The sequence below is a fragment of the Ostrinia furnacalis genome, unplaced genomic scaffold, assembly GCF_004193835.3.
Source record: "Ostrinia furnacalis isolate ACB-3 unplaced genomic scaffold, ASM419383v2 OfSCF5576, whole genome shotgun sequence".
Taxonomy (NCBI): Eukaryota; Metazoa; Arthropoda; class Insecta; order Lepidoptera; family Crambidae; genus Ostrinia; species Ostrinia furnacalis.
Window position 1 is genome coordinate 334,268 of NW_021135815.1, and position 14,914 is coordinate 349,181.

The 14,914-nt window shown below is 40.2% G+C and overlaps 1 protein-coding gene across 1 annotated transcript; it reads right to left on the bottom strand.

The window, feature by feature from the left end:
* Positions 1-13,853, bottom strand: LOC114361327 (aminopeptidase N-like). The gene is made up of 11 exons (XM_028316322.1): positions 13,648-13,853; positions 12,888-13,021; positions 12,204-12,402; positions 11,737-11,938; positions 10,375-10,537; positions 8,990-9,206; positions 7,557-7,666; positions 5,323-5,490; positions 1,663-1,806; positions 703-784; positions 1-278 (listed from the first exon to the last, which is right to left on the bottom strand). The coding sequence occupies exons 1-11, from the start codon at positions 13,807-13,809 to the stop codon at positions 129-131; spliced, it is 1,731 nt and encodes a 576-aa protein (XP_028172123.1). The 5' UTR covers positions 13,810-13,853; the 3' UTR covers positions 1-128.
* Between the last annotated feature and the right edge of the window lie 1,061 nt (positions 13,854-14,914).

Sequence of the window (14,914 nt, forward strand, 5' to 3'; positions counted from 1 at the left end):
ATAGAGCTCCCTCCCCTATCAGTTTGATTCACCCATTCTGGGACATCCTGTATTATCTTAGTAAATATTTAGTATGTTTACAGTTCAGCATAATATAATCGACTAGCACATAACTTTAGCCAGGGTCCTTACGTGGAGAACTCGCGGAGTTTGTCGACGACTTCGTGGCGGTTTTTGTTGAGCCAGTGGATGTTGACGGTGGCTTTCTCGATGGCCTGCTGCACCGCTAACTTGGCCTCTTCCAAGTATTGCGTGTTGTCCTTGTACCAGGCTAAGAACTGGGGAACGATCAGATATGTGATTAGTTTGTTTTAAGAAAATTGAGACGATTGGATGCAAAAATTTACATGTAATGCCGGTAGATGGCTATTTCACCCGAGTAGTTTTTTTTAATAGTGTGAAATTAGAGCAAGTCTTTAGATTTTTTGTGAAAATATTGGTAGATAGCGATATTTAAGAAGTAAAAGATGTGTTTTCTAAGACAATTAATGCAGATATTTTACGTACAGTCAACAGCATTGACTACGTTTTTATAGCAAAATCAGATCAGTACAAAGACATTAATTTAGGTACCACAGCGTTTAGCTTGTTATTTAATTATTTGTAATGTTTGTAGATATCATGTCTTGGCTTGATTATTTTATTTGAACCTTTCCGAGTCTTTCATATCAATTCTTACAAAAAAAGTTTGAGTGTACATACTTCGTCAAGATCCTTTTGCGTGGTGAATTGGTCTAGAAGGATCTTGATGATGGACCCCAGCCGGCGGCTCTGGCTGCTGAAACTGGAACAAAACAGTGAAATGATAATAGAAAGCAAGTATTAAGCGTCCGGCTCAAAACGTCCATTGGTCTAATCAAAGCGTCTAATTTGAAACAGCCCTAAGGAAGAAATATAGGATCATCAGGTCTCTTCATCCCGTCTGGCCAATGTGGAGTTTAGGTAGACCAAAAATACTTTATTTGAGTCTGATAAATTGGAGAGGGTCATGTTTGTGCAGACTAATGATGAGGACGTCCAAGTTATTCCCCCTATACCTATTCCTGAGCATCGTGCAAATTGCCTAAAGTCCGGTCGCCGAGCAGATAGAATTTTGTCCAATGACCCCAAGCTACCCATCCTTATCGCTCGCGCGTAATTATATTGCTGTCGCGACTGTGCGACGGGCGCCCGCAGTGAGTGTGCGAACGCGACAGCAAATTACGCGCCGCCGATAAAGATAAGCTTGGGGTCATTGTACGTATTTCTATCTGCTCGGCGACCGGACTTTAGACACAAGTCTTTGACCGTGCCTGAAATGTAATTTCTTGTCTTGAATGTAGCCACGATAGCCGAACGGTGTTCGAATCCCACCGCCGCTCGACTATTGTGGTGAGCCTACTCGTAACACAAGCTAAAGGCCTATTCAGACCTAAGCGGTATTCGCTACCGTCTGCGGCAGAGAAAACCCAGTGGGTATGCGGTAATAATACTGTTCAGACCTAAGCGGTATTCGCTACCGTCTGCCATGTATCTCTACCCACAGCGGCAGCGAATGTCGCTCAGGTTTGAATAGGCCTTTATTCAGCTTACCACGAGGGGCTAAAGCAGTGGTTCCCAAACTTATTTAGTCTACTGCCCACTTTGATTGTGAAATAATGTGTTTGTTTGAGGAATACTCACGCCTTGTATATGTCCTGTATGCGCGTGTAGATGAACTCCTTGGCGAGGTAGTAGCCGACGGACGAGCGCGTGATCGACGTGATGACCAGCGCCGCGTCCTGCCGCCGCACCTCCGAGCCTTCCGTTATCGCCCACTCGAGGTACCTGGAGGAATCAGTACCACTTAATAGTAATCTATGACAAGCTATTAATTGGGATGTTTCCTGGGTCAAAAAGCAAGAGTTTTAATTAGTCCGTCAGTTAACTTATCAAAAAATACTCTACACGTATTTTTCACTTTTTCAAACTAATGATAATTTAAAGTGATAAAGCGCGCCAAAGTTCATAAGAAGAGGCCCGTGACGTCAATGCTTGTATAAAAGTGACGCACGTTGTGACGTCGTGCGGAACTTCAACGCACTATAACTATGTAATTATTTGTTAGATTGACAAATAAAAATATAATGATTGTGTCCAATATTTTTTGATATTAAACATGACGGACTAAAAAATTTTTTTTAGGAAAGTAGCCTATTTCTCCCTCTTTGATTTAAGTAACGGTCTAGGATGGTAGGGTATATTGTATAAATGTTAGCTGTGTGGTTTCGATACAGTAGAACAGGACCACTCCACTCTTCTGACAAATACAGGTGACTGACGGTTTTCATTTTCTATCGACATTTTCAGAATTCCAAGAAACAATCATTTGTGCCATGGGATCACGGATAATTAAAATTACCCGTGGACCCGGTAATGGGTCGACCCGGGACCACAGGTAAACACTACTAACTACTACCAGGCCTGTTCATCTCCGCGAGTTTACATCGAAAACAAAACACGCACGATGGCCCACCTACAGGATACTATTCGACAAGGCCTCACATACGAGCGAACATTGACTCACGCACGCGTATTCTTGTGTATGATGGAAGAAAATAAAGAAAATGGTGTACTAAATACTGTGCAGTATTTAACTGCCTAAATAATAATAAAAACACAGAATGTACTTTTTTAAATTGCCTCAAGACACTGAGAGGTAAATAAGTAGTTAATATTATTCATGATAATTCATGCTAAATCATGTAGGTATTTCCTCCGCCATTTTCCGCAGTTTGGCACCTCACGTCACATCATTTTACCGAAGTCAGCCCTATAGCTTCGGCGCAGTGCCGATCACTGACGTTTGTCAACAAAATGGTGCTTGACTCTTGAGACAGGCTAAATTACACCATATTGTTAATNGGTTCAAAGAGGCGTGGCGTCACCCGACCTTCCGGAAGTTCCGCGCCGGCTAAAATAATTTCAAGATTACGTCACCCGACCTATCGGTAGATCCTCGGGAGCTTGAGCGATTGGAAAAACATTTTATGATCAGTTACTCGTAGTAGCGATTATTTAGAGCTTAGATAATAAATTATAGTTGTTGCAATTCACAAAGCTTTGCATGTAGTTAATTACATTAATCAGTACAGGCTTCAATTTTGTTCAGTCTTTTTGTTTATTGATAAATGAAAATATCATACTAAAATTGCATACATATTTGTTTGTATCGGTCTGGGTGTTTTCTTTCCATAACACAGGCCTACAAAAAAAAAATATTTTCTGGTGCAGCTCTTTTTGTTTATACAGTCGATAAAGTGGGTAATGGACAATATATTCACATACTTCATTTCAACTCATCAGCTCTAGTTTGTCGACTACCCTCATTTTAATCTTTTTCCCGCCTTGTTCGCAAATAGTCATTATTACATTAATATCGATAAACTTTATGATACTATTTTAATATGGCTAGTAAGTCCAGATGTTGTGTTAACACAACATCTGGAACGATCCTGATTCATTTTGATAAGTTTGTGGTGAATACTACTGAAAGATCAGCGTCAAACCATAAAAAACACGGTAAATCGTTTGTATTTTGCTCACTTTGGTATTGAAATTCGGCACAAAAATTAAGTGTAGGTGCTTCATATTGTATGTAAAATATGCATTGAATATCTGCGACGATAGGAGAAAGGCACACGTAAGTTTTTGAAGCTTGGAGTGCCTATGATATGGCAAAAATAGCCAATTTTTGCTGTTAATTTCACAGAATTTTCCTGGTTGAAGTACTGAAAAACAAAAGAAGGTAGTTTTGATGGACTTCAAATAAGTCTATTAATAAAAGACACCACTGAGATTTCTATGAATTATGTGGAACGGCTTGCGTGGATATCTTTTGTACCAGTTGTACAAAAATCACTATGAGCAATGAGCATCACACACGGTTACCTGGAGTGCATTACCGCAGCAAAATTTTTATAAATGTTGTGCTTTAGAGAGTCGAGAGTATAGCAGATAATTAGTCCATCGTGAGCAGAAATTTGTCCACTAATAGCAAAATTCGTTCAAATTATAGTTTTAAAGTTATTAGGAAAACACAGATTTTGCTGGGTAACGTTTCAAACATTACCCTGGCAAAAATTTTTTTTGAAAGTCGTTCTATCCCGGAACCAAATACATGGATAGATAGCTCTTGTTGCGAAGTAATTTGTCCACGAATAGCAAAATTTGTTCGTGTTCCGGTTCTCAAGTTATTTAGAATTCTTACGCATGGTGGCGAGTTTACATCGAAAACAAAACACGCACGATGGCCCACCTACAGGATACTATTCGACAAGGCCTCACATACGAGCGAACATTGACTCACGCACGCGTATTCTTGTGTATGATGGAAGAAAATAAAGAAAATGGTGTACTAAATACTGTGCAGTATTTAACTGCCTAAATAATAATAAAAACACAGAATGTACTTTTTTAAATTGCCTCAAGACACTGAGAGGTAAATAAGTAGTTAATATTATTCATGATAATTCATGCTAAATCATGTAGGTATTTCCTCCGCCATTTTCCGCAGTTTGGCACCTCACGTCACATCATTTTACCGAAGTCAGCCCTATAGCTTCGGCGCAGTGCCGATCACTGACGTTTGTCAACAAAATGGTGCTTGACTCTTGAGACAGGCTAAATTACACCATATTGTTAATGACATTAAGCAAGCATACATTATTTTAAATACCTTCGCGAAGTAAAACTTCTGTACGTAGTACTTATTATTATTCTGTGCTAATACCAGGCCTCTCCAATTCGTCTGGCCAACATGACAAGTGTAGGCTTAAAAAGAAGACCTTTTGCATCTTGTAAATTACGTAGCGTCGTGTTCCTGCAGTGTCAGCTGATGATGGTAAACATCAAATTATATTGTTTAGTTTTCTATTTTTCCCACAGTTTCTTCTGTGTATATTTTGATTCAGATTAATAATAAACAAGATATCTATAGGTACAGCGTGTTTGGGATATGGCTAGCGATAATTTAAGGCGATGTTGTGATGTCAATGGGTAAATTTTTTATATCACTACATAAATATTGTTTGTATTTCTTATGACAATGTGCCCGTCTTACAAATAAAAAAAAAATGCATTTGTTAACCAATAATATGTGTCATTAAAAGAACATAAAAATGAAAAATAATGACCAAAAACTAAAAAAAAAATATTCAGTAAAAAAATTCATGAATTTTACTGTTTGTCAAAAAAATTATGAATTTTACTGTTTGTCAAAAATTTTATGAATTTTACAAAAAAATCAGTTTTGACGGGCACGTTTTTGGGGATATTAACCACACTGTAGAAGTGTCCACTCACTGCGCCAGTATCCAAATCTCCCTGGTGCAGGCCAGGCCTCGCAGCAGTACGTCTCTGGCAGCGGCCACGTTGGAGCGCTGCACCCGCGCGAGGGCGAAGCGCCATTCGCGCACGCCGCCGCGAGCCATCGCCTCGCAGTACACTGTGCGACGGAGGTCCAGCGGAATACTGCGGGAAAAGAAAGAATACGCAATGCTCAGTTATTATGTGTATCTGTTACTGTAAAAGCTCGAACTACGGTTAATCTTAAGATTTAAATGTAGTTATTTTAAATGTAAGTATTTCTGAAAATACGACGACTTTTTCGAGCTTTTACCATTCGAATTCAGTATATGCTAGGTTTTACCTCTGTCAGCTGGTTGATGTTGGTTTTAGGAATAAAACAATGAGTACTTAATTCTTAATGGAGAATTATAAAACGATCGACTAAAAAATAACTTAGCGACTGATGATGGCATACTTACTGTTTTAATAACTTAAGCGGTATGAATTTGAGTAAGCGAAAAATTAACTTAACTAACGACGAATATTGATTAATATAATCAAATGCAGAACGAGCTTACAAAAAGTGGGTTATGTTTAATCCATTTTAGATATTAAAATTCTGTCCGTGCGACTACATTACTAAGTGAGCGACTAGAAATACAAAGATGTAAACTTCAATATTAAGATAGAATCGATTTTTTCCAATTGAAGTAATTTCTGATGATGATGATGATGATGAGATGCGCTGAGCATGTTATGACATGTTTTGTTTTTCAACATTTACCGTGCCATTAATGTAAATCCTAAGATTTACTAACGAAATGGTGGTAAGAGTTCGAATCGCAAACCTTTTGGGACATTTACCATTAGAAATTGGTAGATCTTAGGTTTTACTGGAATATCTTAGGATTTACTGCAATTCGAGCTTTTACAGTAACATATCCATAATGTCTGAGTCTCGCCTGATTTACCTACCTACTTATTTGTTTGCTCGCGTCCGTTCGTTACGTGCATGGCTGCGGTGACGTTTGAACTGTACTGACCTACCCACCTTGCTTTTCTAATAACACATATTTCTGAATTACAATCTAGATCTAAGCAAAACAATTTTGTTAAAATATTTTTTTTGAAAATTGTAATTTGTCATGTGTTTTATAAAATAAAATAAAAATAAAATATAGATTAATTAGTAATTGATAAGCCTGTACACTTGTCTAAAATCGGATTATCGAGGCGTTTTATCGATTTTGCACAATCCTACTAATATTATAAATGCGAAAGTTTGGATGTCTGGATGTTTGTTACTCTTTCACGCAAAACTACTGAACGGATTTTGATGAAACTTTACAGTATTATTGTTTATAACTCAAATTAACATATAGGCTATAATTTATGACGATAAGTGACAAATAAATTTCAATAAATAAATAAGACGTGTCTAGAAAGCGCCATCTATCGTCATTGGTTAAAATCTACAGCGCTGGACCAAAAATTTTGACGTTCGTAAATTATTCATGCCGTGAAACGCCATCTATCAACATCATTAGTAATCAAACGAGGTCCACGCGTACAAAATCGCGGGCGGCTGCTAGATAGTCGATAAAGTATAAAGTCGTGGATTAGATTTTATCATGGCGCGTCCTAGCCTGACTGTGAGGGGGATTACGAATTAGACCATTAATAAAATAAGGGATGTCATTTCCAAAGGAAGGTAGGTACTCCCCCTGGAAATCGTATACTCTTTCATACCTATTTTAGTAGGTATCTAAGCGTATATAGAGGCTATCAGTGCAAAAGTGGTGTAATCCACAGTTTTTAAAGGTGGCTTACGTCACTATTGCATTGAAAGATTATATTGTAACGAATGTATTTTACACCAAAACCATACTAAAAAAAACTGTGGGTTACACCACTTTTGCGTTGATAGCCTCATATACAGAGTGTTAGGTAAATGGGTATATGAGCCGACACTAGCCCATGTTAACATGGGCATATAAATGGTATGGTGAAGTCAGAAAATTGATACCTATCTCTATTTTAATTATTTTAATTTTTATACAAATCAGATTTTATAAAATTTATTTTGTATGAAAATTTAAAAAAATTAAAATGATGATATCAAATTTCTGACTTCACCATACCATTTATATGTACATGTTAACATGGGCTAGTGTCGGCTCATATACCCATTTACCTAACACCCTGTATAGTACGTCATAAAGACTCAAACTTCTGCGGTGAACACTCACGGGTTGTCCTCATCAGGTCGAGGAGAGTTCATCCAGTCCTGGAATAATTCCAGCGCGTTCTCCTGGCAGCCCGGCACGTTCATGCGGCACGCCCACGAGCTCAGCGTCGTCTGGAGAACAATACAAGCGTTTTAAACCTCTATCACAACTAAAACTAGTCAAATATGGGCAATCGTTTAGATACTCAACAGTTGGCACTACTGCCAGTGACAGGACCTTACTCTACAGTAGAGATTCAGCCAAACCAACGCGATCAGCCCGCGTGCAGCGATGGCGATCAGACTTAAAAGCTTTGATCGCCATCGCTGCACGCCGGCTGATCGCGTTGGTTTCGCTGAAACTTAACACCTACAGGGTATTTTTTTTTTAAATATCCTTGGACATTTTACACTGCGCTTCTAGTCCCAAACTAAGCAAAGCTTGTACTATGGGTACTAGACAACGGATATAAACATACTTAAAGACTTTTTTTTTGTAAATAAATACTTATTATACATAGAAAACACCCAGTCCAATACAAACAAATATGTTCATGCACACAAATGTTTGTACTGTGTGGGAATCGAACCCGCTACCTCCGGAATAGTAGTCCGTTTCGAACCACTACACCAAACGGCCGACAAACGGTATTGAGGGCTATCATTTATAAACTTGACAGTTGGCACCACTGGCGAATGACATGACCCTACTCGATGAATAACATAGCGCCATCCTGATGAGTACAGATGCGATAGTCCTCCTATCACTTTAGCGCTCAACGGTTGGCGTCATTGTATTAACCATTGCAAGTGCATCATAGCAAGTGACAGGACATTAAACTACAGTAAAACAAACTACAATGGCGCCAACGGATGAGCGTTAAAAAGATAGCCTCGTTCGTCACACTTCCATTAGAACTTAAAGGTCTTATTACAAAAAAGTTAAACCTGGGACGAAGTCTGGTTTAAAATGACCTATCCATTCTAAATGTCAATTCAAACAAGGGTTCAAACTGAGTCTAACTTTTTGTAATATGGGGGACAGGTTAATCTTTAATCTACTGGGGCTTTGCATCTAACAGCTAGTTAGATGCAAAGCCCCAGTAGATTAAAGATTCAAGGAGACTGTAAAAAAGGTAATTGCAAAGTTATAGAATTTGGGACTATACAAATGTACAGACATGATGTATCACAGAAAAATGCATTCAGCACCACATGGAATAATGTGCTGATAAAAAAATGTGCTCATCTAAGCCTAGGCGCAGACCATCGATTTTTCGTCGGCCGATAGTTTACTTAGTCGGGCAGTTGATCAGTATGGGCATGTATGGGAGTGCGGACACTACGCCGATTCGATTTGGCCGATTCTTCATACAAATTAAAATCGGGCACAACTATCGGCCAACTAAAAATCAGTGGTCTGCGCCTAGTCTAACAATAACCTGGGTATCTTACCTGCATCTTCACACTGTTAAGGTCGTCCCCATTAATGATCTGCTTGGCGGCCAGCCCGCCGGACTGACGGTAGGTGTCAGTAATAAGCCGCCGGACGAACTTCTGGAAGGCGCCGTAGTCCGGCGACCGGCGGAGCACCGACTCGAGCTTGGCTAACACGTTTAGACCGTTGGACAGAGGTAAGTACTCGGTCTCGTGCTTGAGGTAGCTCGCTAGTCTGGGGCAGAAGATATTTTCAATTACACAACGAAAACTTAAATTAAGCTTAGGCGCAGACCACAGACTTTCAGTTGGCCGATAGTGTGGTCCCGGAAGGGTAGATAGAACCTACGAGAGCTTGCCATAAAAAAAAACCGGCCAAGTGCGAGTCGGACTCGCGCACCGAGGGTTCCGTACAAACCTGCAAGGTTTACAAAGTTCGTTCATTACGACAATCGAGTCATAACTATGGTATTTTTATTGCAAAATGAAATTCTTAAGTTTATATTTATTAAAAAATATGTATTTTGTAATGTAACTAAAAATTTATGGTGTTCGTAATTTTTCCTTTATCTATGCTATAGGACGTTGCTTCGTACCAAATTTCAAGATTCTGAGTTCACGGGAAGCACCCTGTGGTTTTGATTCCCTTGCAAGTGTCGAAAATTTGCGGCATAAACGGCTGTATCTTTTGATTGCGTTGGCTTAGAAGTTTGATTTTTTCACAGCTTCAAGGGACAGTAGACCTGAGTAATTGATATAAATTTCAGCTTCATACCTCCACGCGTTCCTGAGAAAAATGGTCTTGACAGACGGACGGACGGACGGACAGACGGACAACAAAGTGATCCTATAAGGGTTCCGTTTTTTCCTTTTGAGGTATGGAACCCTAAAAATTATGCAAACATCAGGTCTGCAACCCGTTTAGCAAGTGTGGCGAGCGCAAATCAAGATCCTCTCTAATTACTTAACCAGAGGCAAATGGAAGATTTAACCTACGCTCCCCACACTGGCCAGTCGAGTTGGGAAAGCTTGATACTAGCATAATATTTGTCCTTATGTCACCTCTTTCGAAATTACAAGTATTATGTAAAAGATTCAAATTATGATGGTGTATAGAGTTCACGACTCCTGGGAGCTGCTAGATGCCAGGCAGTTTCTAGGGCAGTCGTGTGGTAGCCGGTGACAGTTTATCTTCCTCCAATAGGCCTAGGATGTGCGCCGCGATAAGCGGTTATCGCACCATTTTATCGATTTTGACGTCGATAAGAGTATGTCACGGCGCGCATCCTATTCCAACTGGACAGTGATTTTATTGGCGATCAGTTGCAGATCCTGGCTACACAGAAGTTCCAGCGGTAGGAACGAGAGGTGAGAATAGTTTTGAAGTTCTGTGTGGTACTCACTGTAAAGCAGTGTTGTAGTCGAGCTGGTTATTCCAGGCCAGCGCGAAGGCATCAGACAGCAGTTGCACGCGGCCCAGCACTGGTAGTTTATGGTGATCTCCACCAGTCAACGCACCGACTAGGAGTTGCCAGTTGCGCTTGTCGTAATTCACGCGGTACGGCGCTGTGGGACAAAGTTTTGTGAATTAATAAGTGTAGGATTGTTATTTGTGATGCTTGTACTATCGGCCACAGTTCCAGCTTCCCATTTCCGGTCACGTCGTCTCGTTCTATCGCGTATCGCAAAGAATCAAAATTTGATGAGAGCGAGAGAAAATACGAAAATGGGTAGCTGGAACTGTGGCCGATAGTACTTCCCGGATCGGACCGGATTCAGAAAGATATTCAAGTAATCGTACGACCGCCAGTAATTTGTAAGACGTCATCTCACAGAAATATAAGGTCAAGACGGTCTATAAGGTTTCTAAGGCTATAAAGGTTGCAGGAAAGCGCTTAAACGCTTCCAACTGGCATCTGGAAATCATTGGGGAAAGCACAACTTTCAGTGGACGTCCCGTGACTGAAATATTGAGATAAGATTCAGTCCAAAAACCTCTTGCTTCTCTGGTATATACGAAGATCTTTTCTTGTTTATCAAATTGTCTAAATAAGGGCCTCTGCTAAAATTATGGTGGTTCTGTATCGAAAATTTGTATTTGCAGTGTACAGGTGTGCATTTCCATGCATTAATAGGCATGGAGGCCCTAAGCTGTGGTATCTGGAAAAAAATTCTAGGGATATTTTTAAATTATTATAACAGCTTAATATTTGCCTTAATGCCTGGATGCGGGCAGCGCAAGACCGTTCGTTGTGGAAATCCTTGGGGGAGGTATTTGTCCAGCAATGGACGTCATTCAGCTGAAACAAGAATGTATTGACACCAATGGCGTATTTAACTATACCATCCGAGACCCGTGGCAAATAGGGATGTTTCCTGGGTCAAACAGCAAGAGTTTAATTAGTCCGTCAGTTAACTTATCAAAAAATACTCTACACGTATTTTTCACTTTTTCAAACTAATGAAAATTTAAATAATTCATTCATAAGAAGAGGCCCATGACGTCAATGCTTGCATAAAAGTGCCGCACGTTGTGACGTCGTGCGGAACTTCAACGCACCATAACTATGTAATTATTTGTTAGATTGACAAATAAAAATATGTGTCCAATATTTTTTGATATTAAACATGACGAACTAAAAAAATTTTTTTAGGAAACTAGCCTATTCTGTGCGTGGGGCCCTTGGCGTATCTAGGGTTACCTATATTTAAGGGACTCGCGTGGCATTTTGGCAAGCCACTAGTTACGCCACTGATCGACTTACCAATCATATCATAGTTGAACAGCACCCATTCTTCCGCCCCGGCGCCGTGTTCGAACCGATGCTGCGTGCTCACTCCCTCATCATCGGCCAGCCACTGCAGGTCGCCCGTGGGAGAGGATGCCTCCGACTGGCAGAGCACCTTGAGAGGCACCCACCATGACGAGTCGGTGCTGCCACGAGAACCCATGTTGAGGTAGCGTTTCTGGGGAGGTGGGTCTTGGTCAGTAGGTAGATGAGCAAGTGAACTTCATAATCCACCTATTTTTGTCTTATTTTTTCACCGTTTAAACCTTCCCTAGAATATGACAAATATTTCAAAACTAAATCGGCCCAGTGCAGCCGTTCCGAAGTTTTGGCGAGACTAGAGAATAACAACCTATACAGATATAAATAACGCATCAACGCCTGGGGAAGACCTTTGTCCAGCAGTGGACGTCATTTGGTTGAAACGAACGAACAAAACTTACCTGTGTAACAGCCAACGTGTTATCACTGTAATCCCTGGTTACCATCAGCACAGGATACCCAGTCTGCTTGGTCCACGTGTCCATAACTTCTTTAACGGTGACGTCACGTGCCAGGGTTCCGTACTGACGGCTGGCTGCCGTCAGTTCTTCCCAGAGGGCGTCTTGGGCGGCGTTCTGGTAGGAGTACTTTACGAGGTATCTGTGGGGAACAAAATTATCAAAATCAAAGCTTTTATACAGTACTTAATTAGGCCTTTTCCAGGGCGCTTATACTAGTCCTGAATATAGCTTGCCCTACCACCACTTCGGGACAACATATGGGCTGGTGCTGAAAAGAAGTGGCTTAAGAAACTCAATCACATTTATGATTGAACTTTTTTCATTATTATTATTTCTTATCGATTTGTTTGAGTATCAAATAGGTACCTACGTTTTATAGCACACTGATAAAAAAAGTGCCAATTATAGCTAGAAAACGATCAGCCCAGAAAATAGGTTTAAAAAAAACTGTGCTAAAAAAAGTGCAAGAAACTCAGTTTTTTTTCAAGGGCAGTGAGTGTGGTATGGTTAATGTTCTAAAAGTTATGTTGGGTCGTACAAAAGTGCACTTTATAAAGCCAGCAATTACCTCCTGTGAAGAAATCAATTCGTTATTTATTTTCAGTCAATCCTTCGGGAACTTACTTGTGCAGCGCCTTCCGGAACACCTCCTCTCCCAGGAACATGGTCATCATCCGGATGAGGGTGGATCCCTTGCGGTACGAGATCTCGTCGAAGATCTCATTGATACGCTTCGGGTCGTCGATCGGGACCGACACCTAATTTACAGTCTATATTAGTATGTTATGTAGGCGCCTATACACGTCACAAATATAGCTTGCCCTTACACCACTTCGAGACATATCGACTAGTGCTGAAAAGAAGTGTCGGAAGAAATTTATTACGTAAACCTTAGATGATTTCAGATATTGCAACAAAGTGGATATATAGCATATTAGCCTATATTATTATCACCATTTCAACTATGAAAGTCCACTGAACAATATAAACCTCCTTCAATGATTTCCATTCTAGATCTGTTTGTTGCAAATTCGCTCTGGGGGCGTAATATGAGTTTGCATCAAACGTATTGGATATGGAGTGCGTAAAAAATCTATGAAGATTTTAGTTCTTGAAAGTATCCCCTAGGGACGCTGTACAACCCGTCATACATGTCGGGAACGAACACGTTGATGTAAACTCACGCTAAGCCCCCTGATTACAATAACAAAAGATACCACAGTGCCTAAGCATAATAGAAACCGGTTTTTAAACCTTGTAGCAATGCATCTCATTTTGCATTCTTTACGTGTGCCTCCTTACGTGCTTAAACTAGTAACCGAACTGTGTAGGTGTGACACTACTATTAAAAACAATGATTCAATCTAACAAGACCCAAACTCACAGGGTGCGAAGACTCCAAAGCGTCCAGTCCCAGCACCGAAATAAGATTCTCCACCGCATATCCCTGGTCGGCGCGCCATGTTGGTTCTACCGCTGCCACGCCGACCGACGCCATGAAGGTGGCGAACCCTTCGTTGAGCCACAGGTCGGACCACCACTTCATGGTCACCAGGTTGCCGAACCACTGGTGGGCTAGCTCGTGAGCGATCACCTGGGGAACAATGATTTATTTATTTATTTATTCATGAATAGAACGGTAGTACCAATTACACTATTCATTCGTCAGAATAACATTTAAGTACTTATAAACAACTAGCTGACCCGGCGAACTTTGTTCGCAATTTAATGGCAATAAATAAGCAGACTTTTTTTATTTCGAACGGGATAAAAAGTATCCTATGTCCTTCTCCTGGCTCTAAACTACCTCCCTGACAATTTTCAGCTAAATCGGTTCAGCCGTTCTTGAGTTATAAGTGGAGTAACTAACACGACTTTCTTTTATATATATAGATTTAACTTAACTTAATTTAGGAAAAGTACATAATCAGATGCGATTATTTTCACAGTAACCCAAACATTCTGCTAGTAACCCCTCTGCAAATACGTCACATTTTGGGTTTTGGTCCAGGAAACGATTGAGAGCACTTAATGTACGTGGTATAAGTGATTCCGATCTTGAAACCGTGCGACATGGAGGAACAGCAAACAATGCATGCCTTCGACTACGATAATAGTTGTTGGGGAAAGAAAAGCTTAAATCATACAACTTAAAAATAGAACACTTAATCTTTTAAATGTAAAGAGTACAACTGATATCTGGGGCATCTCTGTCAAGATAGTCAAACACATTATTGATATAATTTCCCCACAGTTAGCGATAATATTCAATAATTGCATAGAGAAGGGCATCTTCCCCGACCTCATGAAACATAGTAGACTAATGCCATTATTTAAGTCTGGTAGCAAAACCGACCCTGGTAATTATAGACCCATTTCTATCTTGCCCGCTCTAAGCAAGATTTTTGAAAAAATCATACAGGAGCAACTTATGATTCACTTTGGCTCTAATAAACTATTTCATAGTGAACAATATGGTTTTACCAAGGGTCGTTCCACTACCAATGCCGGGGTTGCACTACTTAAACATATCTTCGAGGCTTGGGAGAATTCTCAAAATGCACTAGGGGTCTTCTGTGATCTCTCAAAAGCTTTTGACTGCGTAGAACATCAAACGCTAATTCGCAAACTGCGTGGGGTGAAGGACTCGG

Excerpts from the sequence above, each read along its gene's own strand:
- LOC114361327 (XM_028316322.1), bottom strand. The coding sequence starts at position 13,809 with ATGAAGTGGTGGTCCGACCTGTGGCTCAACGAAGGGTTCGCCACCTTC. Across the intron at positions 11,939-12,203 it reads ACACGTTGGCTGTTACACAG|AAACGCTACCTCAACATGGG; the intron begins GTAAGTTTTGTT and ends CCACCTCCCCAG. Across the intron at positions 7,667-8,989 it reads TTAACAGTGTGAAGATGCAG|ACGACGCTGAGCTCGTGGGC; the intron begins GTAAGATACCCA and ends ATTGTTCTCCAG.